The 27,707-nt window shown below is 46.1% G+C and overlaps 1 protein-coding gene across 6 annotated transcripts in view; it reads right to left on the bottom strand.

The window, feature by feature from the left end:
• PTPN14 (protein tyrosine phosphatase non-receptor type 14) overlaps positions 1 to 27,707 on the bottom strand; it is a 172,624-nt gene that overhangs the window by 32,975 nt on the left and 111,942 nt on the right. For all 6 annotated transcript variants that reach the window (XM_066261371.1, XM_066261369.1, XM_066261367.1 and 3 more), the window contains 8 exons: positions 18,395 to 18,492; positions 16,017 to 16,084; positions 10,041 to 10,111; positions 8,997 to 9,084; positions 4,444 to 4,532; positions 2,567 to 2,654; positions 1,688 to 1,770; positions 503 to 560 (listed from right to left, as the gene is read on the bottom strand). In XM_066261371.1, the coding sequence (XP_066117468.1) occupies positions 503 to 560; positions 1,688 to 1,770; positions 2,567 to 2,654; positions 4,444 to 4,532; positions 8,997 to 9,084; positions 10,041 to 10,111; positions 16,017 to 16,084; positions 18,395 to 18,492 (643 nt within the window). The remainder of the gene's footprint in view (positions 1 to 502; positions 561 to 1,687; positions 1,771 to 2,566; positions 2,655 to 4,443; positions 4,533 to 8,996; positions 9,085 to 10,040; positions 10,112 to 16,016; positions 16,085 to 18,394; positions 18,493 to 27,707) is intronic.

The following is a 27,707-nucleotide window of genomic DNA, read 5'->3' as shown; positions in this document are numbered from 1 at the left end:
TGAAATCAGAAAATGTGCAAGGAATCCTCCCCGAGTACTTGACTTGAGAACATCAACTAGGTTTCTTCGATTTCTGCTCATTTAAAAAGCATTTTCAAATTAGTTTATTAAGCCCTATCTAAGGCAGTGAATACAAAAGAAGTTGGGGAGCTTGTATCTAAAGACATGTCTACAGCTATCAACCAGAAACAGGGATACACAACAACAGATGAGAACAGGTGGATAAAAACAGTAGACAACACCCTGAAGGAATGTGGCCTCATCATCCTGAGATAAGACTTACTCACAGGGGTAAACCTTGAGCCACACTTAGAGAACTGATGGATGTGATGGGCACAGTGGGACAAAATAGATTCGCATCACACCTACTTGGCAGATTGATGCCCTTCTGTGTTCTCAGCTGGTCATGATGCCCTGGTCACCTCTCCTCTCCAATTAGCAACAAAAGGACACTCCATCCCCAAGAGACAAACTACTTGGTCACTGAACATGTTATACATACCAGAGATGATCGGCTCCAGGTAGGCTGGCGTCTGATAGGGGGTGGAGAATTCGATTGTCTACATGAAAAGTTGAAAAATAAGAATGGTTATTATTTACTAGACACAAGACAGACAGGAGGGAAAAGGGGGAAACAGACAAGATGCTAAGTCTAACAGCAAAACATAAACATTATTTTTGCCCCTCCCTGACCAGTGTTCTACTGACTTGCAAACTTTGCCGGCAGACCTGATCCTATCCAATACACTTCCAAACTCGTACAGCGGCCAAGTGCAGCGACTGCTTTGAAAAAGCCTCCATCCTGTAGAGAAAAGTCTGCCAGGCCCCGCGACATACTTCTAAACGCACTGTGCAGCAGGTGCTGCTTCGGGACCACATCTGCACACTGTTGGATGTGTCCACTGGGGGAGTGCAAAGGCAGTCCTTCCCTTGCATTTACATCCCCGAAGTTCTTTGAAACGAAATTACCCACTTTGGGCGCCCCCATCGCTGATACACTCTGCCGAGGAACGTCTTTTGAAGGCAATCAAGGTAAAGGCAACAGCAGCATGAGCCCCAGCACGCTGTATCCAAGGTCAGGTCACATTTAAGTTCCCTCATCAGACTCACTTTATCATCTTTATTTCCAAATTAAATGTAAAACACACACACGGATTTGTGACATCCATTAGTGTCTTCCAAGTCTTCCTCTAATTACCCTGGCCTCTCATTTACAGGGAGATGACATGACCCAGAAGCACTCGCCGGGTTAGCCAACTGTGTGTAAGCGAGACGGGGCTGAGGATGACAGGAGCTTCTTCTCTTTCAAGCTGGCGTGTCCCTGTGCCGCACGCTTCTGAACATCCTCCACATCTGACGCGAAGGGGCACCCAGGCACACTGGGGACGCTCAGCGCCTCCAAACCCATCACAAGGTTGGAGAGGCACTAATAGTAATGGTGGGCCGAGCCATCCAGGCAGTTAAACATTCACAGTCAATTTGTGAATTATTTTCTCTCTAGGCATAGGTACTAACTACGCGACATAGTCTCCATCATTAAAACTCTCTGGCTCCTGCCCAGCTTTAACTTACTCCTTTAGCTTCTACAAGCGAGGGAGAAGAGTGAATGGAAAAAAAGCAATCCACAACCTCCCTGAAGCCCATGAATTTAACCTGACCAGACCATCCATTGAGAGGGTTTACTCACTCAGTGCAGATTTTGTTCTGTTTGTAAAACTTGTGCCGTGTAGCAAACAACCGAGAGATATACTTGGCATTTTCGATATCATCCTTGGAAAAGAGAGGAGGGAAAAAAAAAAACATTTCTTTGATTATATATGCCTTTGATGAGGATACCTCTAAACAGGGACACACCCCTTCCTCCCTTCCTGTCAATCACAAAATAACACCTTGAACCACACAACTCAATGTCTCGAAATTCAGTGACAGCAATGTGTACGAAGCCCAACAACAACAAGATGATACTGCCTGCTGAAGAATCCATCATGCCCAAGGCATTGGGGGTTACACTGATGAACTGGCATGTCTTTCCATAAACCCAAACCAAGTGCTTTAAAAATAAACGAATGAATCAAGGCAGAGCATAGGGTGAACACCAAGCATCATTTAATGGGAGGCAGTGAGATACATGAAGAGCCTCAGCTCTCGAGGAGGCCCCCAGAAGGGCAGTCGCTCAGTTAGCTTCAGATGAGGCTTGAGCTATGACAGACAAGCACATCCAGCAAAAGGGAATGCCACAGCATAGAATCAGGGGTGACAGGATGAGGGCCGAAACTGGAGTGTGGAGGCACGTGGCCTGCCAGGCAATGCAATCCATCACAAATAAGGCTGGTGGAGTCACCCACATCAGAGAGGCAAAACTCAGCTTGGGAAGCAGGCGTGTTGAACAGGAAGTCACTACCACTCTCCCAAAATGAGTAATGACAGCACTGCGCAAGTATCAGAAACTTTGGTTCAATAAAGTATTTATTCTCTCAAGGTTCAAAGCATGAGGAGAGGGTATTATGAGTTGAGAAGTCCAGGAGCGAGCCACCTGCCGTACCCAGCCTTTGTTCACTTTGCTTACCGTGTGGAAGAGCACGGTCTCTTCTTTGTTGATGAGCTCCACCAGAATCGTGGACTTGTTGTGAGTGATATTCCCCATGTCATTCCACCTGGCCAAAAGAAAGGCAACCGCGTTTGCCCCAGGACGGTCCATGCGCCTATGAATCCGCACAGGGGGGGTCACTGGCTACAGCTGCCTCTCATTTTACAAATGGTGAGATAGCTGTGTTTTTAAAAGCAAAATGTCCCCCCTCTTAGGGCAGAAAAGTACAGAGAATGGAACATGCATCTATTTAAATAGCTAAAAATCCTATGTAAACGCTGTCTAGATGCTGTTGTTCATACACTGTCGAGCCTTTTAGGACTAGCACGAGGGAGGTTGGCACGGGACTGCTGCTGCTTTGTTCCTCACATTTCCCCGCCTTGGAAGGGGTATCACGGTAAGTACTGAAGGAGGAGGTGTAGAAGCAGTTCCCAAGGAAACTGAACAAATCCTGTGAGTGACTTATTTTTAGCAAACTTTCAGATTGCTATCTTCTTCTATTTAATCTCAACAGCTATAACACAAGACTTGTCCACTTCTCAGGGCTCAAGAAAAAGGTGGAGCAATGATTTAGCTATGGAGAAATCAGCACCACTATCTTGAAATCAGCACTGGGCAAGTACTAGAAAGTTAACAGTTCAACAAAATACTTGTTCTCTCATGCAGTGGAGAACTGTGTGAACAAATTGCCTGGCTAGCTTCAAATGGGCATAAAATTTTATAGTTACAACTCTGCACATATATTTCTTTTTACTCGTTTAATGTATAACTTCTTGTAGATAGATGAAGTTGACTGAATACATCCGAAAGTCAAGTTTATTCAGTAGCCCAAATGATCTCTCTCCCCACTCCTGTTTCAATAATGTCTCTATTCAAAGGGCAAGAGGCAACAATGGCAGGGTGGGGACCTGGGGGGACAAAAAAGCCTATCAGGAAGCTCTTGGTAGGAAAAGTTTTGCAAAATGACCTGCAGCAACTGCTGACCCGGAGAGTAGCTGGCTGGCAAGGTTCACTTCCAGACAATGGATTGTGCTTTACCTCTAAGACCCATCTTTGATTGTCTGCCCTAAGGCACAGCCCTGCCTGTCAGATGTACACATAGGAAAGCTGTTCTTCCCAAAGCTAACAGGCCATATTCCCTTGTAAACAAAAGAAGCATGTACTTCTTTTAGATCATTGACACTACAGGAAATCTATGGGTACCACACAAAGCAAGCTCATTGTCATATAATTGAGGGGACACTCTGACATAATCCCTATACTGGTTCTACTCATGTTGTTAAATGGAAAAAGTGGGTTAAAGGGTCAAAATAGCAAAAAAGGGGTGCAAGTCCTTTAATTTATAACAAATTGATTGCTTTTTTAAACCATGCCTTCACAATGAATGCTCTTCTGTGAATATAAAAACTTATAGTAGTTGGCAGTCTTCTAGCACCTGTGGTTAGGCAGAGGGTTCAAGCCAAGGGGAAGAAGCCAGTCTGAATTTAATGACTGGTCATGCATACCCCAGCCAAGGTAATCAGCCAGAGACAACAGAAGAGCCTGTTTCCAACCAGACTCATAAAAGTTAGTTCCCATTCTTCTGGCTCAGCAGGGTTCAACAATACACTTCCTGGAATCAGGTGGGAGGAAGCTTTTCCCCACCCCCACTCCCAAACAGGCCTCCAGGAAAAGTGAGATATATTTCTCCATAACTGCTTAAATCCCACAGTGGGCTGATCTTAGCTGAGAAAAGCTCAATTCTGATTGATCAACTGTCTGACTCAACTCATTTGTGTAACTTTGATACTCAGTGGGTTTTTCTAGAGCCCAAGGAGAAAAAGGAAAAAAGAAAAAGAAAAAGCACATAAGACTACCTGTGTATCACTGCTTGTCTTCCAATTCTGTTTCTCACAAAAATCCCCATGAAGAAAATGCCCAGGTGCACCCCGTTTCCGTGATTGTCCTGCAGAAGAGCAGCAGAAGAGAGTGTTGATGAAGCAGAGCAGCGGCGTCCGGTACACCGGGCACTCGGGCTGCACACCCGGGGTCACACCGTTTCTTGCCCATAAATAGAACAAATCACAGGTATCTAGATCCTGAAGGGATGCACCCCACTGCACATCCTAATGTATTATGTATGGGCTCCCCCCCCCCCATTTTCAATTTGTCACAACACATTTCCTGTTTAAAGGAATTTTGGATTTTCTCAGATTTGTTGGCAGTTCAGATTTTCTTTTTCACGAACATCTATTAATACCTTCTTTTACCTTAGTTTTTATTTGTTAGGATTGTACATGCACAGGCCCTGGCTGGTTGGTTCAATGGATAGTGTGTCAACCTGGTGTATGGACGTTCCGGGTTCAATTCGCAGTCAGGGCACACAAGAGAAGAGACCATCTGCTTCTCTCCCCCTCCCTCACCTCTTCCCTTCCCACAGTCAGTGGCTTGATTGGGTCTAGTGTGGCCCCAGGTGCTGGACCCAGTGTCAGCCTCAGGCACTAAAAATAGCTTGGTTCATTTGAGCACTGGACTCAGGTTGGGGTTGCTGGGGGGGATCTGGTTGGCATACATGTGGGAATCTATCTTTCTATCTATCCTCTTTGCACTTAAAAAAAAAGATTATAAGCTCTGGCCTGTTGGCTCAGTGGTAGAGCGTCGGCCTGGCGTGCAGAAGTCCTGGGTTTGATTCCCAGCCAGGGCACACAGGAGAGGCACCCATCTGCTTCTCCACCCCTCCCGCAGCCGAGGCTCCATTGGAGCAAAGATGGCCCGGGCGCTGGGGATGGCTCTGTGGCCTCTGCCTCAGGCACTAGAATGGCTCTGGTTGCAACAGAGCGACGCCCCAGATGAGCAGAGCATCGCCCCCTGGTGGGCATGCCGGGTGGATCCCGGTTGGGCGCATGCAGGAGTCTGTCTGACTGCCTCCCTGTTTCCAGCTTCGGAAAAATGAAAAAAAAAAAAAACCAAAAAAAAAAAAAAAGATTATACATGCACATAGCTTGATTAGATATGCACATTACATACATGCAATTACATATGCACATAGTTTGAAGAACTGAATTTTTTCAAAGCTTGTTTAAAAGCTCTTAGTCAACAGCAGATCTGGTCCCACAATTTCCTTTCCCATGAAGGCACCAACTTCCACCACTTAAAGTGCTAGTGTACGTCTTATATGTACCCACTAAGCTTGGCTTTTTCATATGTTCATCAAGTCTGGGATATTTTCTCAACTTACTACCTCCTGTTTCCTCTGTTTATTCAGATCTCCTATTATTCAGATGTGGGCATTCTAAGCTGGCTCTCGAATTTTATCTTCTACCTCCCATGTTCTATTACTTTGTTCTTTGATGAGATTTTCTTAATTTTATCTTCTAACCTATTAAGTTTTCCATTTCTGTTATCATACTTTTAATTTATGAGAGCTGTTTTATTTTCTGAATGTTCCTTTTAAAAAGCAATCTATCCCTTAAAGGAGGTTTTATATTTATATATATTTAACTCTGACACTCACAGAATGGCATTTTGGGCAGTGGGTTCTTCATCTTACAGAATCTGTCTTCTAGGCTTTGCTCTCATTGTGTTGGTCTCTGCCGTTCCTATTAGGGTGATGCTTGGCTATCTATTCACAGTCCAGAGTGGGATACTAAATGCTGGTTGAGAGCACGTGGGCTTCAGGCTTCACTGTCCACAGTCTGTCTGGCCCAGTGCTGGTGAGATCAGATGCCTCACCCTCAGTCAGGTGCTTCCAACCTTCTGCCTGGGAGAACACAACCTATCGGTGTTCTTGACAGTGGAATGGGGAACCAGGCTCCCTGTCCAGTGAAGACACTGTTACTCGCCCCACCCCCACCCCCGCTTTCACTGAGGAATGTTCTCTTTGTGAAGTGAGAGGAAGGCCACACACAACTAGACCCAGGATGGAAAAAAAGGACCTCTACAGTCCTCAGAATCCTGACCCACAAAGACGACAGACAGTATTCCTTCTCAGGGGTCTCTTCTCAACCCACCCACCAACCCTAACAGTGAAAGAGGGGGCTTCCAACAGGGATGGAGAAGGGCGCGACCCTACTGGTGGCCAAAGCAGAGAGTCAGGAGAGAAAGAACCGAGAAGGAAAAAGGGTGCCTTGTCACCCTGAGAGAAGAAGAGGTAAGTTATACGACAAATACACTGCTCACAAAAACGAGGGGATCAGGGACCGTGCAGACACTCCAGTACTTTCAGCCTTTTGTGTAGTGCATTTTCACCAAGGAAATACAAGCTGGTTTTGCCTCTCACTTGCATAATCAAACAACTTTCTTTGACTTGTCATTTGCTTTTCTGATGTTCTTGTTTAGTAATAATTAAAAAAAATCAAATGCTTCTTTTTTTATCACTTCATAAATATCCCCTAATTTTTGTGAGCAGTATATATGTGGGAAAAGAAGACAGGTGAAGTGGAGATGGGAAGAGAAAGGAAAATTCTGTGGAAAGCCCTCCTGGGCACACTGCCAGCAGATCAAGGCAGAAGTCAGTGGTGACGGAGGCACAGGAAGAGCAGAGCCCCAGGGCGGGACAGTGGAAAAATCTGAGAACGGATGCCCGGGGCGCTACACCGGTCAAAACGGACAGGCTCAGCGCTCCACTTAGCCAAGGACCGAGGCTCCAACCCCGTCTGACTCATTCCGGAGCAGCCTCCCGTGTCCGTGTGCTCTGATGACACAGGAGCCACTGCGGCAGTGGCCACACCTGTGTCTATGGAATAGGAGGGCAGGACTGCCGGGAAATGGACGCATGCTCCTCTAGCCTTGAGAATTTTTGAGGTTCCACTCATGGACGAGCCCCCACTAAAGGGAAATGTTCTTCCCGAGGACATATCCACTAACATGCTTTACACTTGACTTGGTCAGTGAGGACCGGTACTCACCCAAAGGGAGTGAATCACCACAGTCCGCCCCTGCATACTACCCTGCCTGCTTTTCCACTGTCTCGGAGCTGGTCACATCACTGCCCCCACTGGCCCTGCTGACCCGCCCACCATCCTGGGGTGGCCAGGAATCATGTGGTCAGTAGGAGGTCACCTTAGTCATGAACAGTTATGGGGGGAGGGAGAAGCCCAGCTAATTTACGCCCACGGACAGATGAGTCAGCAATGCCTGTCTGCCCCCTCAGAGTTAAGGTGCAGTGTCCCCTTTGAACTTTTCCCACTAAAGAGCATACTAGAAAGTGCAACAGGACCAAGCACAGTGCAGTTCAACACTGGCTCCACTGCCTCGACTTCCCACAATTCCGATGCACTAAAAACAAAACAAACCGACGACCACCACAGCCCGACCCCGAACTTCCAGGGAGTGGACGTCCGTTCTCTAGAAGTAGAGAAGAGTTTAGTCTATCTCCGTGACACAAAATACCGTGACTATATACGGGCTGCTGAAATGTTAAGTGGGATGCAGATGGCTTCCAAGGCATTATTGCAAGGAAAATGGATTACAACCCTACGAAGGGCAGCCGTTAGAGGAGCAGAAGAAAATTAAACAAATCTAAAAAAGAGCCATTTAGACCCTTTCCACAAGCTGCGGACACCCCGCTTGATTCTACTTGATGCACACGGGCAGTTCTCATTACGGCAAATTGCAAACGCACAGCCAAGGGGGAACAGAACGCGTATAAAACAGCCAGCGGAGCCAGGCTGGAGTGGAATGTTTGTGCTGAAATTGCAGGCGTCTCCCAAATTGCTGAAATGTGCCAGTTGCTTTACATTCCTGACAAAAACTCCATCTTTTGTAAAGTTGGTCAGCAGAGAGAGAGGAATGAGTCTGGCTTATGGGCTCAGCTCTATAAACGCCCATGCACCATGACCCTCCCCAACCACACCTACTTCAGGAGGTGGGCTTTTTTGCAAAGGAAGTGACATACTGTTAATAGTTTTCTGGGCATCGTTTCCAGAAAGCATCCAAGGGACTGGAAACCCACAGCAGAGGCTCAACAGGACAGGATGCAATGCAGTGTGGTTGCATAAAGGAAATGCATCAGTCTAAGTCAGAAACAATCTATATCAGCTCAAAGGAGAAGAGAAAATTAAGTATGAGGAAGAAATCGAGGGGTCAGGGTCTTTATGAAGACACACATGACCTTGGCTCCCTGTCCCTGGTGAGACGGGACAGGATGGATGTGTGCCTCGACCCTTTCACTGCGCAGGCGGGGCTGGTGTCCGGCACTCACTCAGACCGGTGGTCTACAGAGAGAGTCTTCTGCTGAAGTCCATGGAAAACTTCACAATCTCTTAGTGATGAAGAAATGTTTGCTTTACTAAAGCAAACTAGACCTGCCAACTAATACCACGTGGCAGTGAACGCCCAGCCATTCCAGCCTGCGGCCATCAGCACGGCTTTTCCATGTGCCGGTGCCTTTCTCAGAAGGCAGAAGCAAGGACCGGCCGGGGGCTGCTACCTTCACGGGGAAGATTTCCTGTCCAAATCCATCCAAACGTTCCACTTCGTTGATGTACATAAGCTCCGCTTCAGCTGGCAGGATCCCACTGAAATCAAAAAGCCCCAAAGAAGGAAATGGTTAAGGGCAAAGCAAGTCAGTGAACAGCCGACCCTGCTGATGGCACATTCCAGAGACAGGGCTTAGGTGCGGTTCTAGGAAGAGCCCTGACCACCCAACTGGGAGGGTACAGGTGCATCATTAAGTAATTCATTAACATGTGCCCCAGTAGCCTTTTATTTAACAGGGAATAATAAGAGGAAGGTGAAGTATTTAAGAGCCACAGCCCTATAAAGACTAAACAATTATTCCAGACTTCCTTAACAGTAACGCTGCCTGCTTTAAAAAAAAAAGTTTCTCTCCCACTTGGGGGGGGGGGGGGTGTCACAACTATTAAAAAAGGGGGACAAAAAAGGAAAACACAATATAAATTTTATAAGAATGATATTTTGGGAGCCAAGTGGCCCAGACGAGAGCCTGGGACCACTGCAGGGGTCCTCCAAGGTCGGAACGGAAGGATGTTTGTTTTCCATTGGTCCCAGAGAGCTGCAGGCAGCCCGGGCACCGAGCGCTCAGTGCTTCCTGAAGCTAAAGTCCCCCCTTTACCCTTGTAATCTTGACTTTTCACCCAGAGGAGCTCTTTTCCGTCTTCTCTCTTAGCACAAGCAGCCCCAGGCTTCCCAGACCTGGCAACAGCTTTTAGAAAGGTCCCAGAGAGGAATTCTCCTGGCTACCAACTCCACATCTGTGTGGGTGTGCCGGTGTGCCAGAAGAAAAGGGAGGAAAGAAAAAGAAAGGGAGAGAGAAAGAGAAAACAAGAGACAGAAGGGAGGACAAGGAGCACAAGCCTACACACACCTGGCAGAGCAGAGCTGAGCCACAGGCTGGAAGGAATAAAACTGCTGACTCAAACCAGGGGCTGGGGGTCAGGGCCAAAAGCCTCCAGCCATGGAGGGGACAGCGGCTGCGTGCGGGGCCTGGCAGCCCTGCCACAGCCTGCCTTACCTGTGGGTTTTGTGTTCCTGGGCTACCTTCTGGGTCAGCTCCTCCAGAACAGCCTCTTCCAGGGCCAAATCCTGTCAAAACAGACAGTGGTCAAGCTCAGCCCTACTCTGCTGGTACTTTTTTTTTGTGTGTGGCAGAGAGAGAGAGGGACAGACAGACAGGAAGGGAGAGAGATGAGAAGCATTCATTCTTCATTGAGGCACCTTAGTTGTTCATTGATTGCTTTCTCATATGTGCCTTGACTGGGGGGGGGGGGGGTGAGCTCCAGCAGACCGAGTGACCCCTTGCTCAAGCCAGCAACCTTGGGCTCAAGCTGGTGAGCCTTGCTCAAACCAGATGAGCCCGCACTCAAGCTGGCGACCTCGGGGTTTCAAACCTGGGTCCTCCACATCCCAGTCTGACACTCTATCCACTGCTTCACCGCTGGCATCTTCTACAGACGTCCTCAGTCGCCTCACTCCCTCAACCTCCCCTTCACTCCTTTCAATTAAAGGCTGTGCTTTTTAGGACAGGGGCTTTATTTTCCCGTTTCTAGCATGGCTTTCTACCATAACTTAAACCTAGTTCAGTGCATATTTGGGGCTGCCACCTACACTATGTAGGGTCTGGGAAGAACTCTTTTTCATTCACTTCCTTCTTCTCCATCTGCCTGCCATGCTGACTCACTTTTATTTAAAATGCTAAGTATCATACATACATGTTTTTAACGACCGGGGATAAGGCAGATGAGTTTCCAGACCATCATCCCTTCAAAAGCTGAGCCCAGTAAGCAACTGTGCCCGGCCTTTTTGTCCCCATTGTAATACCAGCAAACCAAGTCAGAGCCACCTGCTCAGTCAGACGTATGGGCCCAGCACGCCTCCACTGCACAACTCTGCTAGCAGCCCTGTTCAGTCAGATGTATTTTGTGATGGAGTCCTGGAGCCAGAGGCCAGGGAGGCTCCCGTGCCTCAGGGGAACTCTGTAAGGGAACAGCTAGCTGTAGAGCTAACCAACTAGCATCCCGACCAACTGAATCTCAGGCCTCTGGGATGGGTGTGTGTGTGTGTGTGTGTGTGTGTGTGCGCGCGCGCACACACACGTGCTCACAGACGTGACTGCACCAGCTCCTATGGGGTTAAAACCAGTTGCACACATCTCTTCCCAATACCCCTTCAATGATGGAGAGTGTACTTACAGGACTCGATAAACATTTCCCAGCAAAGCTCTGTCTGCAATGGAGAGAGATGGAGTCTGGAGGAATAAATCCCAGATGGAGACACCAGAGCAATCGGTTCCCGAGACACTGACTGACATGATTCCAGAGCTTTGGTGGCCTGGGAGGCTCAAGCCATGGGGCCAGCTGCCTCCACCCCTCCCTCCTCCCATACCGAGGAAAGCGGAGATGTGCACCATTTTCCTCTGAGCTCCAGAGGGGGTGTCAGAAGAGGCCCTGTGGTGTTCGTCTCAGTGAGGCCGTCTGGGGCTCATCCAAACATTGGGGGTCGGGGTATGTGGGCAATGTGTGGGCAGAAAACATCCAAAAATACCTCATTCCCTAGATTCTAAAATACCATTTATAGAAAGACCACCTCTCATTTAACCACTTCTCATCAATGAAACACTACACCCAAAAAGGTATACTTCAAAACTACAACTATCGCATCTCAAATTATGAAAGTGTGACGAATCAGTACTTTTTAAGAGCTGAAACATAGGAATGTAACTGGATACAGGAAATTCTTTAGCTCTGTGGACAGTCATGAGAAACCAGGGAGATGGAGGGAATTTCTAGCAGTTCTTACTTTTCACGTGTTCACTGATTAACTCGCCTGTTTCCTGCTTAGCCGTCCACTGAAATGACTCAAGGCCATGACCGGAAATAAGCAAAGATGCCACATGGCTTAGATTATCTGTGTGCATCTAGGCATTGAGTAGTAGTAATGACCAAATACGACCTTTGAAAAGCTAATCAAAGGCAAGTAGCCATAAAAGAAAAAAATAAAAGATTAAGTGAAAATCAAAAAGTGCTCCTTTAAACCTGTTTTTCTCTTTGAAAGAACACGTCCACTGGTACCTTTCTGCCGTTGTCCTCACTCAACAGCCTCGGTGGGCGTCCAGGGCCTCCCTGAGGTATGTGCCCCGCCACGGAGACAGTGAGAGCGGCCTGCGCGAATAAAAATGGCAGCAGCGTGCATGCCTGTACACAGCCGCACACCTGCGGGGCGCCCTGTGTGTTTGACTTTGTTCTTTTCTCTGCTGCAGAAATGCCATTTGACAAATTCGGTTGCTTTCTAAGATCAAACACAGCCATTCATCCCGTCTTCCCTCCCCCAGCCAAGGAATGCATTCTTCTCTTTGAAAGCCTAGTGGAACCAAGCAGGATGTTACAACCTGCCATGGCTCCCCACCGCCTCCTCAATTCTCAATTAGGATGGCACCTGGGCCTGGTATTCAGACCACTGCGCTGTGACCCCACCCTCCCTTCCGGACCCCCTCTCCCAGGGGCTCAGGACTCTTTCCGAGACAGACAGCTTCCATCACTCGCACTTAACGCCGACGTCTCTGGGGAGAACCACCCCGACCCATCATATCACATCATGTGAAATGTCACCTGCCCGTTAGGAGCCCTCCCAGCTATCGTCCCCCGAGCAGATTCCACATTCCCCCAAGCTGGAAGTAAACAGGTCCTCCTCTGGGCCCCCCACACCTGCTCGGCGCCTCTTCTGGAGCCCTTACCTAGTGTGCCTACAGCTTTCTTACAGTTATTTATACATTCACGGTACCCTCTGTCCTTGTCTCCCTCCCTCTAGGGGATTCGAGGCACTCAAGGTCATCTGTTCTTTTCCATATCATTTCCGGGGCTATATATCATAGGACTTTCATCCAAGGCGAGAGTATAAGCTCTGAACATACAATAATCGTTCCACAAATGTTTATTAAACTCCACTCAATATACAACGTGTAAGTTTCTTGTCAGACAGGAGCCTACAGTCATGCAGAGCTGGTTCATGATCGTGCGTACCATTTGCCTGCCCTCTGTCTGCTGACATTTGAAGATGCACACCTTACTGTAACCGGGGAAGGCCACTCTTCAGCATCCCTGTCCCCGCACAATAGATGATGCTAGCTGTCACCATGATGATGCTGATAATAATGTGACGCAGATGACGACTACTAAACACTTACTGTGAATTCATGTGCCAACTTAAGTGCTTCACACACGTTCTCTCCTTTCATCCGCACAATCAAATCAGGTTGGCGATCCTCACTTTTCAGTGAAAAATGGTTAAATAACTTGCCCAAATTCATACAGCCAGTAAGTGGCACAGGCCGGATATGGGCACAGACAGAATGCTTGACTCCTCTGTTCAGAACCTCCTGACCACAGGCCACAATGTGTCCAGGGGGTGGGGTGGGGAGTGTTGATGATACACGACAGATGGTAAAAGCCTACGAACATTCGCGACTCAGACACAGACACTGACAGGTCCTGCCACATCACCGTGGGCGCAGCCCAGCTGCACGACCCACGCTGATGGCAATGCCCTGTACCCACGCTGTCCACCACAGCAGCCATGGTCACACAAGGCTCCTGGGTGCCTTTTAGATGCAGCTAATGCAACTGAGGAACTGGATTTTAAATTTATTTAACTGTTAATTAATTTAAATTTGAATGTAAAATAGCCATGGGTCACTAGGAGCTACTATCCCGATGAGGGAAGTTTTAGATCCAAGAATAACATCATCAATATTTGTCCATGCTGAGATTTAGTAAAACCTAGGCTGTAGAAAGATCTAATTTGCTCAGAGCCCAGAGGAGACAGTCTCGGCTGGTTAGATGGCAAGTTCTGCCCATTTTACTTCTAGAACATCTCTTGCTTTGCTTCCCTGTTTTTATCTTCACTGCTAACACCTAATTCATGTCTCTTGCCAAGAACCCCACAACAGATTCTCGTCTGACCCACTCCCACAAATGGTCTCATTGCTCTACTCCAGCATTTCTCAAAGTGTAGGGTTGGCAGCCCCCTTGATGGAGCCCACACCATCTAATTCTTCAGATTTTTCATCTGCCACCGTCAGGTCCCCTCTTGCACGCCTTAGTGACAGTCAGACTGGCTAGCTGACTCTTACCCAATCACTGATGCCACCTTGCTTCCTTGTCTTTCTCTATGTCATCCTGTTCCCTTCCTCTCTGCAGTCCTGCCCATCCGTTAAGACACAGCTCACATACCACTAGCCTTTAACCCAGGGGTCAGGAAACTTTTTGGCTGAGAGAGCCATGAACACCACATATTTTAAAATGTAATTCCGTGAGAGCCATACAACGACCCGTGTATATTATGCATTATCCAATATAAATTTGGTGTTGTCCCAGAGGACAGTTGTGATTGGCTCTAGCCACCCGCAACCATGAACATGAGCGGTAGGAAATGAATGGATTATAATACATGAGAATCTTTTATATTTTTAATGTTATTATTATTTTTATTAAGGATTTGTCTGTGAGCCAGATGCAGCCATCAAAAGAGCCATATCTGGCTCGCAAGCCATAGGTCCCCAACCTCTGCCTTAACCCTTCAGTAATCCCCCAAACACATAAACCCTCTCCCCACATAAAATCCCTATGTACTTGAATACACTTGGATTCTGCCAACTTCTGATTGACTCAACCACTCCATTGTCTGCCTGAGAACAAGTACTGTTTCTTGGATAACTTCATCCCTCGGGGGTTCATTACCCAAGTCAGTGCTTTGGGCCAAACAGTTGATCACAACAATAGGTTGAATAATGATGATTTCCAAAATCAGAGCCAGAACTTTGGGCTGGGCAGAGCTCTTCCCTAACCGGGCTTTGCAACTATTTTAATCCTTCCTTGTTAAAACTCTTCACATTTATCCCAAAGCTACCAAAACCTAAACAAATCAAATTCCTCAGGGATTAAAACCCAGCCTCATCCCTATTTTAACCCAGGAACAGACATTTTACTTCATGACTCATTCAATGAACTTTTATGAGCACAGGCCAAATGCCAGCCAACAGTGGACAAGACAGGGAGCATGAAGTGGACAAGACAGCTTAGGAGCATGAAGCGGACATTCTAGCTCAGGGGTCCCCAAACTTTTTACACAGGGGGCCAGTTCACTGTCCCTCAGACCATTGGAGGGCCGGACTATAAAAAAAACTATGAACAAATCCCTATGCACACTGCACATATCTTATTTTAAAGTAAAAAAAAAAAACAGGAACAAATATAACATTTAAAATAAAGAACAAGTAAATTTAAATCAACAAACTGACCAGTATTTCAATGGGACCTATGCTCCTCTCACTGACCACCAATAAAAGAGGTGCCCCTTCCGGAAGTGTGGTGGGGGCCGGATAAATGGCCTCAGGGGGCCGCATGTGGCCCGCGGGCCGTAGTTTGGGGACCCCTTTCTAGCTGGAGAGGGCGGGGGGAGCGAGAAAGAGCAAGCCAGTTCAGATACGGAGCACTCTGAAGTACACACAGCAAAGGTGATTTAGCAGGACATGGTTGATGGCCGGAGTGCATCTCATAGGTGGTCAAGGAAAAGAGAAGTCCCATCTAAAGAGGTGGCAGTTCAATGAAGATCCAAATGACACGTCATAGGAGGACCTAGGGCACAGCACTCCAGGCAGAGGGAACCCAAGTACAACGGCTCTGTTCTGGGAATAAGTTTGATGTACACAGAACGGAGGAGAGCCCTGGCACTGGAGGGCTGTGGTGGTGGCGCCACTGGTTGTGGTGGCGGCGCCACTGGTTGTGGTGGTGGCGGCATTGGTATCTGTGTGTGTGTGTGGGGGGGGGCACCACTACTTTTTCAGTGTTTTACAAAACCTGTCCATTCTTTATAAATTCATGGACTTTCCTCCCCAGGAAATATGTGTGTGGAAAGTCTCTGACATTTCCAAAGGAAAGCATTAAGCATCCAGAGAAGGTAGGAAATTAATTAAGAAAAAGGAAATTATACTCACCATAGGAAACAAGACATATTCTCTGAGGAAATCTTGAGAATCAAACTGGTTATAGTCTCCAAAATCAGCTGAAAAGAAGAGAAGGGGTGAGGGGGAATACTTTCATTTTTTTATATGAAAATAAAGATAGAACAAACAGGGTGTACTTATCACCACATTAGTTCTTCCCACGTCATCCTATTTCGGCCCTATCACGAAATACGACAGTGCCAAGATGTGTTTGATATCGTTAGCATGTTTACTTAGCAATACTGCAAATACCAGCGTGTGAGCACTGCTACACGATTTTCTAGAAAGGGGGAAATCTGAAAGTGACTCCTAAGCTATTTTTAAAATTTAAACCTAACCTATACTCATCTTGTTAAATATGCATCAACACAGACCTTACGAATATCTGCCAAGGGGACTTTCTAATTCCAGGTTCACTCAGAGAACTGTAGCGCCAAACTCATCTTCTGGCTCTTCACATATTCGCAGCTGGAAATTCCCACTGTAAATCACCATTGGCAAGCAACCCTGCACATCTTTACACCTTCTACTAAACACCTTCACCGGGTACAAGATGCCAGAAATTCTGTTTTGTCCTGTTCTCATCTCATGTGCTATGGGTGAGCCCATGACAAATGAACACAGTGAGCTTGTATCATCAATCTATAAAGCTCTTGCTTCTAATCCCACTTACTCTCAAAAAAGAAAAGAAAAGAAATAAAGCAGCATGATATTTCATTTCATGCAGAAGATTTAGCACCAGATAGACATGGATTCAGGTAACTAGGATAACGAGAGAGAGGATGCCAGGAGCCACACAGAAGGCCCGTGGAGGGAAATCGTCAGGAAGGAAAGATACACAGGACGAACTACCAACGAGGTGAGGCCTTCAGGAAGGGCAAGGACCACGCGCTCTGCCTCTTTTCAAGTTTGGTCATCAGTTGTCACATCTCAACCTGACTTAGATCTTTGTTGATGTGACTTTTTAACTGCCCAATAAGGCTCTCGGGAAAACGATTTGACAGATATTACAGCTAGAGCAGGCTTCCTCAGGCTGAAGAGCTAGCTTCAAGGACCCAATGAGAAGGGAGTTCAAAGTTCACCAACTTCCTTTATCCTCAAAGCTATCACAGTGTCTTCCCGAACCCAGGATGCCTGCAAGAAGCCCCATGACTAAAGAAGGGTGGGAGGGAGAAAAAGAGAGTGAAGAAAAGGAACAGAAAAGAAAGCTTTTTAAAAGGTGAAAGCTCTCATCTGCAGATGAGGGACATATTGGATCTTCTCTCTCTTCTCCCTGCTGAGGGTGCCTTTTCCCATTATTTTAATGATTTTCTGTTATAACCACAGATTGTTCTGTTACATTGTTCTGGGCACTATTCCTTCCTTTTCTGGTCTTTAAGTAGACAGATGGGGTACAACATGTTTTCTGCTCTTCCATCCACTGGGTAACAATAGAAGTGAACTAGGAATTGTATAGCCAGCGAAAATCGCTAACTTGCTAAGAACCTGGAATGAAAGGGGTCAAATGTCTGCCTCTACAGACATTTCCAAATCCGAAAGATTCACCTGCAGTTCAGAGTTTGGGATGGGAAGTTCAGTTCACAGCTTCTAAAATAACAGCTCACATGACAGGACTAACAGGCTTACATTTGGACATTAGCTGACTTTAATAGAAATACTGAATGAAAGGAAAGCAGGTTTCTTTTTAAAAAGTTTCTTTCTTGTTTTGAATATGACTAAAGACAATAAAGCTATCACTCAATAAAGAGCAGCGTGGAAATAACATATAAAAGATTATGTAACATGTTATATAAATATATGCAGAAATATATGTAACAATTTAGAGAAGATAAAAAATATCTGTCTGATATATCTAAGTAGGATAGATCAAAAGATAAATGTAATCCAATACACAGTTTGTTGTTTCACATTACAACTGTGCCTCTTAAATTTCTCTCCCTAACGGTATAAGAATGAATTATACTACGACGTTTAAAGCGATCACACTTGAAACTGATGTGAAAATCACACATTTTGTAGCATAAAACCACAAAATATGGCCACATTGGGCAGTGGGATAATGCTGGGAGAACATTCCACAAACCCTGAAATGTTGCTCTAACTAAAGGCAGGATGAAAGTTGCAATTTTTTTTTTCAAATAAAGCTAAGATTATACAAGCATGAGCAATGTGCAAACAGCTTTGAGAACGCCACTAAGCTGCCACCAAAGTCGCTGACTCGGGAGTTTTCACGTGGGATAACTCAAAATGAAAAGGGAGAGTTATTAAGGGACCTTTATGTAAATTTCACTTTCTCCCCCTGGGAGGCCAGCAACGCCAGTATCAAACAGAACATGGGAGTTCCCCCTCCGGTCATCGCTGCATCTTACCTTGCACAGCGAGGCCGGCCAGCCGGACCACCTGCTCCAAGGTGCACCGCAAACGCCCTTCCAGCACGTCTTTTTTGACTTGTAGGTAATACTGATACCTGGTTCATGGGGACAGAGCAACAAAGAACCTTCAAAAACACATATTTGGAATATATTCCCACCACACTGCTGTCTCTAGATGTCAACCCTAGTGTCCCCAGCAGGATCCACAGGTGATGTTGATAAAGGTCAGCTCTCTGAAAGATGGGAAGTGACCTCTGCCTGTGTTTACTCCCGTTTGATGTGGCAGGTGCCACATCCCGTTCATTCTGAGTTTGAGAGCATTCTCGCCAAACCGTGTCATTGTGGGCCAGCAGGATGACCACTGATAAGCGCTAGTTCTTCACAACAGAGAGCAAGAATGAAAATGCTCCCCCAAGCCTGGGCAACCCCAACAACACAGCTGCTGGGGCCACAGTCAACAGTGTGCTTCCTGAAAAGAAAGTCTGGGAGCACAACACTATTTTTTTTAACTCAAAAGTTTGGTAGAGTTGACCACACATAGGCTAAAGAGTTGGAGTTCTGCTCACCCAACAAGGTCCGTGACTCAGAAAAACCAATTTGAATGCAATCCTGAGCCTTCCAACCCCAAGTGCATTCTCAAACCAACCAGCTGCAGACAGACAGAATGTGTCCATGCATAACATCAAACCTCAGACTAGACCACTGCTTTAGCAGCTAACACACTGTATTGTTTCCTTGCCAATAAAACTGCACTCTTGGAATGACCTAAACACTTAGAAATCTCCTTGCTCCAAACTTTGATTTCCCAGGACTTCCCTTCCTTTGACCATACTCTTAAAACAGTCACCCTTACAACAGCCAGACTCTTCCAAGCACTAATGTCTGACAAACACTAACAACCCTTTTGCTCCTGGTGACCATAACTCTCTCGTCATCTTAACTTCGGCATGTCAGTCAAGGGCACGCTCGAGTGACCCAAAGCCCAATTCCTTCGAATAGAAGCAATCAGCCCTGAGAACTAATTATCGCTGGCTCGTGCTTGATACAGATATCCTGACACAGTGACCTAATGCCTATTTGAGGGAATAATCAAGTTTTCTGCTCCCTCCAGTATAATCTCTACTGCTTCCCTCTTGAGTCTCTTGGACAGGGCAGAGACCGCCATGTCAGTCTCTGATGGGAAAAACCTACTCTCAAGTCAGGAGGACCAACACCAGGAGTCATTTAAAAATCCTTTTTAGTCCAACTTAACATAGAATAGAAAAACCGGCCCTGGCCGGTTTGCTCAGTGGTAGAGCGTCGGCCTGGTGTGCATAAGTCCCAGGTTCGATTACCGGCCAGGGCACACAGGAGAAGCGCCCATCTGCTTCTTCACCCCTCCCCTCTCCTTCCTCTCTGTCTCTCTCTTCCCCTCCCGCAGCCGAGGCTCCATTGGAGCAAAGATGGCCTGGGTGCTGGGGATGGCTCCTTGGCCTCTGCCCCAGGCGCTAGAGTGGCTCTGGTCGCAACAGAGAGACGCCCCAGAGGGGCAGAGCGTTGCCCCTGGTGGGCGTGCCGGATGGATCCCGTTCGGGCGCATGCGGGAGTCTGTCTGTCTCTCCCCGTTTCTAGCTTCAGAAAAATACAAAAAAAAAAGAATAGAAAAACCACCTATTTTTCCTACTCCTAGCCTCTTTCAACTAAAATGTTCACGATCGTTTTACTGGGTTCACTACTGGACAGACACTGTTACTTCCAGTACACATCCTTTGACTACATAAATTAATGTATATGACATACTTACAAAGCACTGCCTGTCCGTATACATCAGCCAGAAGCCTAGAGACCGGCTGGAAAGGTCTGGGACGGTCTGCCTTGCGAGGGTGTGCACCATCTCCTGACCACTGCTGTCATCTGTCTCTCTCTAGCACTGTTAAGGGTCCCGTTTGTAAGAACCAATGAGTAAAACATTTTTTAAAGGTGTTATCCTGACATTATCTGCCATAGCTAGAGCCCTTTTTACATGTCACCCTGGAGGTAAAAATGATCAGCTGATACCTTTGGGAACAGATCATCAACGAAATTAATCCACAGGATCCAGTAAAAACAAAAATTCTAGAGTTCTCGCCCTGTGGATCTCAACTTCCCTTGGCAACTGTCACTTCCATAAAGCACAAGCACATCCTGTCACAGATCCATCCCATCCTCAGCAACAGTGAATGCCTCCCGATTCGGAAGGAACACCAGGATTGCTCCTGACCACTTAGTCTGGATGTAGGTTTGTGCTGGGACACAGACCGAGAAGCTCAGGAATGCACTGTCCTTCCCTGGGGGCCGCCCAGACAACGAGAGAATCCAAGCAGCATTAATGACACGGTGTGATTACCACTTGAGCTTGGGAATCTGACTACACCAGGCTGCAGAAATGAGAACAAAATCTGGACCACTCTGGAAACTATCTGCTACATTTTTTTCTCAAAAGGCACTTTCAAAAAATAAAACAATGCTACCCTAGATGAAGACTACAATGAGCTGAAATTCTATTTCTGGCATGCTTGGGTTTTGCTCTATGTTTGATTAGCAATTCGATTCTAACAGCGGTGAAATGTAAGAGCGGACCTATTTTGGAAACATGCAATTTCATGGAAGTACACTCCACCCTGTCACAGCACTGGGCGGAGGGGAAAAGAAAAAACCTAATCTTCGTGCCAGGAAAGTAAACATCTGCCAACTTTCCAAAGGGATCCTCTTTGAAACACTCAAGTTCACAAGGAAAACATTTAACATAAAGACCCAGAAATCATCTGACTGCTGAGATCCAATGAGTGGTGTGAGGTTAGAAGTCCGCTCTCCCTCTAAGAATTCGTGAACACAACTATGCCCTTGAATAAAGATAAAATTTCTATTTTCAAAGTTATTTGTTTTGTTTCTGAAGCTATAGAGAGGATGAATTTGTGGACTAAATGCAGGTTTCTAGGGGTGAAACAGAAAAGCCTTCCTGATAATTAGGGCTATCAAGCATTACAACTGGACTCTGACAGTCACATCTATCTGAAGTATTTCTACCCAATCTCAAAAAATATAAGTGACTTTTCCATGTTCCTCCCTGTAAAGCCAGAAGCCACAGCCAGGGCCAGCATCAGAGCAGCCCGGCCAGTGCAGGTTCGCATTGGATTCGGACAGTCGGTAAAGAAACAGCGGAGCCAAAAACTGATGGGCTATAGTCTTTAATTCTAGCTTGCACCCAGCGGGCAAGTAAAAACATACACTCTGGGCTCCAAAACCCAGTCACATTCAGTGCTCACAAAGCTACTGATTTATCCGAGTTTCCTAGAATCAAAGGTTTCTAGCTCACCAGCCTTATTCTCCTCAGTTCCCCATCTTCTTTCTTATCCCAGATACAGACTCTACACAAACTGGCATCTCACTCAGCACTCCGCCATCTTGGCTGCTTCTCCTGGCCTCCTCCACGTGGCCTTTCTCTGCTCTCCTCTGCTCTCTCTTCTAATGATAATCTCAGGAACGAAGAGCGGCAAACTCCCGCTCCGTTTCCATTTTATAGTGTAGAAATCCAAACCCTTAATCCAATATACATAATAGGGAAGTCTCTAATACAAAGTCACTTCTCTGAGGCATGATAGGATTGTACCACCTCACTCCAAAAAGGGTGGGACAGGCTTAATCCCAAAACCAAGCCTCAGGCTACAACAATTCTCAACACACATTAATATCACCTGGGCAACGGCCTCTTTAACAAAGTGAGCATAATACATCTTATCCACCCAACACTCCCTCTCCCCCCCCCCCAATGATTTGAAAAAGGACGCTTTAAAAAAAGGTCATACCAGGTGGTACTAAAAACTCCCCAAATTCTTCTCCATACCATGACCTTTAATGTTTACAGGTGCACTGCTAAGACCTATAATAAGACCTATAATCTCTCTTCACTTCACATGGGAGGAATTCATCTAAGCACTTTCGCAACTCCATTTTACAAGCAGGCCTGTTAATCCTTCTTGGACTGAGGCATTACACGTGGTGTTCTGAAAGGTATATAGACTGTGCAACCACAGAACCCCCAGTGAAACGTGAGGAACTCGGAGGCTGGGTACATACTGCCCTTAAAATATTTCTTCTACCCTTCTCACGAGCAAAATGCTATATTTCTCCATGTATAAGACGATCCCATGTATAAGACACACCTTAATTTGGGGGCCTGAAATTTGAAAAAAAAAATGTATTACATAAAGTTATTGAACTCAAGTTTTATTCATCATAAAATGCTGTTGGGCAGATAAAATGTATTATGCTCACTTTGTTAAAGGTGACGTTACCCACGTGAAGGCCATTGCCCAGGTGATATTAATGTGTGTTGAGAATCCTTGTAGCCTGGGGCTTGGTTTTGGGATTAAGCCTTTCCCACCCTTTTTGATGTGGGGCGGTACAATCCAATCATGCCTCGGAGAAGTGACTTTGTATTGGAGACTTCCCTATTTTGTATATTGGATTAGAGGTTGTGAAGCTACAATATAAAATGGGGGCGGAACGAGAGCTTGCCCTCTTGGTTCCTGAGGTTAGCATGAGAGAGCAGAGAAAGTAGAAAAGTAGAGCCAGCAGCGGAAGGAGGCCAGGAAAAGCAGCCAAGATGGCGGAGTGCTGAGTGAGATGCCAGTTTGTACAGAGTTTGTATCTGGGATAAGGAAGGAGATGGGGAACTGAGGAGAATAAGGCTGGTGAGCTAGAAACCTTTGATTCTAGGAAACTCGGATAAATCAGTAGCTTTGTGAGCACTGAATGTGATTGGGTTTTGGAGCCCAGTGTGTGTTTTTACTTGCCCGCCGGGTGCAAGCTAGGATTAAAGATGAAGGCCCATCAGTTCTTGGCTCCGTTGTTTCTTTACCGACTGTCCAAATCCAATGCGAACCTGCATAGGCCAGAAGGCTGCTCTGATGGTGGCCCTGGCCGTAGATACTGGCTTTACAAATGCATACAACTCCTCATCACTGTCAAAACTCCCATCCATTAGCTTGTCCTCATCTGTGTCTGATGACGAATCACTGTCTTCAGCAATGAGTGCAAAAACAAGTGCAAAAAAGCAGGAAACGCCAGTATAAAAATCGACAACCACTGTATAAGATGCACCCAGTTTTTAGACCCCAAATTTTTCAGAAAAAGGTACATCTTATACATGGGGAGATGGTTGTCATTTCAAGTCTACTTCGGTAGAAGTGCCTGGAACAGGGACTAGCCAGGAAAATATGAAAGACTTAAGATTAGACTGTGGTCATGCTTCTACCCAAGGAGTCAACATCCTGAGCAGAAGTCGGGACAGTGGAGACAGAAAGGTGGGAGGAGAATATTATTAGTTCCAAACATCTGCCGCTGTTCTCCATGGAGCCTCCCCTCCAACAGGGCCATGCCTGCCTACCTCATTAACTCTGACTAGCTTTGGGGTCCATGAAATGGGGGTGGAAGTGACATATGGCACTACCGGGCCGCAGCCTCCTGATTGAGCGCGTGCTTGGCACCCATCTACTTGCCCACCCACCCCCCACCCCGAGACTGGCTGTGGTGTCCGGGCAGGGACTTCAGCTCAGTGAGCTTGAGGCTCCGGGGACAGACGACAGTGGACACAGCAGACACGTGAGGAGGGCAAGAAATAAGCCTTTGTTTTTCAAAACACGAGAGGTCTGGAGTCATACATAGGATTGCAAAGAGTCCAACACTTTCATTTTTACAGAAGGAAACAGTGTTGAGGGAGAATGACTCACCCAAGATAACACTGCTCCTGGAAGGCAGGGCCAGACCAGACCTCGGTGCTCTTTTTCTGCAGGGAACCCCCTCCCCCCAAAGGTGATAAGAGTAGGATGTGACTTACAGGCCAGAGGCAAGTCAATAGTTTCAATGAAGTCTAAAAACAAAATGAAAAGAAAAACACCACTACCTGGTGATTTTTATGATCTAGTGCTTCAAAGGAAGGAATTCAATAACCAAGCTGCCCTTCCTCACCCCCATTTGGACGTCTGGGCCATTGCATTTGAAGTAAACATTGATAAGGGAAGCTAGGGCCCATGGATTATTCAGATCTGTTCTTCTTCCAGCAACAGCTTCTGGGATATTTCATTTTCCTCCCCCAAAGGAAGATGAAGGGAAAGAAAACTGAGCTATGTATTCTAACTTCTTGTTATCAGCTTTATAAGACGCAGAGAGGGATAGAGTAAAATCTAGACATTGGGGGCTCTGGCTGGAGGCTCCTCTCTAGAAGGAGAGGCTATGCCCAGAAGCAGGTACAGACTGGGCCCGTAAGTGCATGTATTTCCAAATGTAGATTTTTACAAATAAACAGCAAGTTCATCACTGTCTAACACAGTCTCGACCAACTCTGGCATTAAGTAAAGATATTTCCATATTACGGACCCCAAGAAAGCTAGCCAGACCTCCTTCTGTTGCTACCTTAACACCTGATGAAGTTGATCATCAGCTCATCACCCACGCATTCCCCTTTCTACCCCCACTGCCCAAAGAGATCTGGGACAGGAAGAAACGCCTCTTCATAGTTAAAAGGAGGCCAGTGAGGGCACCGTGCACGCTAACTATGGACCTGCAGCATCACTGTTACCACCAGACAGCTCAGTCTGCCTCGCCCTCCTCTGTACTTCAAGGTCAGCCAAACCAACGTATGTCTTCCCATGTGCATGGTCAGTAGGGATATAACAGTTAGAGAGAGGGGGCATATCACTATCACCCTTAGATATATATAGGTACCGGGGTGAGAGGGGGAGGGAGAGGGAGAGAGTGTTTTATCATTGTTGTTAAGAAAAGGGGAAGACTTTAAATGCCTGTTCTTCACTAGAAAACTTCCTTCCCCATCAGCAGTATTCAAAGGATTTTGCTAGAACATACTGGTACCCAGTTCCCCAGGCCAGTGAAGTACATATCAAAGCACTCACATTGCTTTCTGGTTGATATGATATTGGGGGGGGGGGATATATAAATGTACACATTTCTCTACCATGAAAGACAGAAAACAGGGGACCGAGAACATGCTGTTCTAGAATTCCCGGGCACAGGGCAGCAATGGATGTAACTTTAACTCTTAGATGGACAGAGATACCAACAGGAGAGAAACAGCACATTCCAGCCATTCCAGAGGGTGTTCACGGCTGTAAATGCAGATAATGGACAGAGCGGCCCACCCTGGGCTCTGTCTGCCAGGACCAGATAAACGGTGCGCACGCAGGCACGCAGCCAGATAAACCAACCGAACCACCCTCCCTCTCTCCGTCCCTCTAGCCTCAAAACCCCTGGGAAGATTCGCCATTTGTGATTATTCTGGTATAATAAGGTGTTTGGGATCTGGCCCATGCACTATCTACAAGCTTTTATAGTTAATGAATGTTCCAGTTGACAGTCAATAATAACAGCATTGTCAAGCAAACGACAAAGCCAGCCCTCCTGCAACTATGCAAAACTGAAATCACCCAACAGGGGAAGGGGGGGAGGGGGGAGAAAAGGCTAAAACTATAACTCGACAATGATCACCTTAAAAGGGAAAGTTTTTCTTCTGGCCCTTTTCACACAAGCCAGTACATGTGCATGTGTGAAAATATAAACACATGCACACACGTAACCACATACAGACAAGACTGTCTTGGCAGAAGTTCAATTCCAGAAGTTTTCAACATTCATCGATCGAGACCTTATCTTGCCAGGGACACCTAACTTCTCACTGAGACTCCTTGAGTTTCAATGAGTCAAAGGATTGCAATTCTTTCCTAAAAAGGATGATGTTTGTTTAAATACACGTAAACACACACGGGCCTTAACGACTAGTGAAAAAAGGCCAATGATAGCAAGGTGTTGCAAAAGAGAGAGAAGCATGCCACAACCTGATCCTGGCTTTCTGCTCTTGAACTCTTGCATTAATTATAACAAATTACAGGGAAGCCAGGTATAGTTTATAAGTACGATAAACTCCCTAATGACAGCCTATCATTTAATCAGGGTTCTCTCTAAAACAGAAAAATTCATTCTCTACAATACATCATAGAGGGAGAGAGGCTACCCTGACATCCCTTCTTTCTGTCCCTTCTTGTGGTTTGGAGTACAGATTCCTTTACAGCACTCCCAGCGACAAAAAAGACTCAACCGGTTTCACATCCGTGATGTCCTGAGCCAGAAAAACATGGCATCAAGAGCAGAAAGACTTAGCCTCAAAAGAAAACACTGTCCTCAAGATTATGATATTAAAAAATCAAAAATCTAAGTCAGTTTTGCTCTGTCTTAAAAATCTCCAGGGACTTGGAAAACAGTTTGGCAGTTCCTCAAAAAGTTAAATATGGAGTTACCACGTGATCCAGTCAGTCCACGCCCAGGTATATACTCACGAGAACTGAGAATGCATGTTCATGCAGGAACCTGTACACGAATAGCAACATTATTCATAACAGGGGGGAAAAAAAGGGTAAACAACTCCAAGTGTCTATCAACTTCTGAACAAAATGTGATCTGTCCACACAAAAAATATTAACTAGTCATAAAAAGGCATGAAGTATTAACACATGCTACAACGTGAAGGAACTCTGAAAATATGACGCTAAGTAAAAGAAGACACAAAAGGTCACACAGTGTCTGATCCCATTTCTATGAAATGTCTAAGACAGGCAAATCCATACGGACAAAAGTAGATTCGTGGCTGCCAGAGGCTGGGGTATAGTGGGGGATGGAGAATGATTGCTAACATTCTGAAATTAGGCAGTGGGGATGGTTACACAACTTAGTGAATATACTAAAAACCACTGAATCGGATACTTTAAAATGGTAAGTGTTACATAAATATTACTTCAAGGAAACAAAACTTCCAATAACCCTAATCGAGGAAAAGTTCAGACTCCTGATACAGCACACCACAGTCTTCATGGTCCACTCCAAACAACTTTCTAACTTCTTGCCTCGCCCCACGCCATATACTGAGTTGTGGCAAATACGCTCTGTGTCCCAACACCTACCACGCCCCTTCCACCTCCTCACCATTTCCTCTGTCTGACGCTCTTGCCCACCTTCTTCCGTTTGGAGGATCACCTACTCATCCCTCAAAGCTCAGCTGAAATTCATCTCCTTTCGTAACATTTCCCAAACCCACTCCACCAGTTAGTTGATAGACCCTCTTCTAAAAAGAAACGAGCTATTAAGTTATGAAACGACATAGAGGAACCTTAAATGCATATTATTAGGTGAAAGAAACCAATCTGAAAAGGTTACTTACTGTACGGTTCCAACTATATATATGATGTTTTGGGAAAGGCAAAAATATAGCGATAGTAAAAAGCTC

Source organism: Saccopteryx bilineata, chromosome 2 (assembly GCF_036850765.1).
Source record: "Saccopteryx bilineata isolate mSacBil1 chromosome 2, mSacBil1_pri_phased_curated, whole genome shotgun sequence".
Taxonomy (NCBI): Eukaryota; Metazoa; Chordata; class Mammalia; order Chiroptera; family Emballonuridae; genus Saccopteryx; species Saccopteryx bilineata.
Note: the sequence above shows the minus strand (reverse complement) of the source record. Positions and strands in the feature narration are given on the sequence as shown.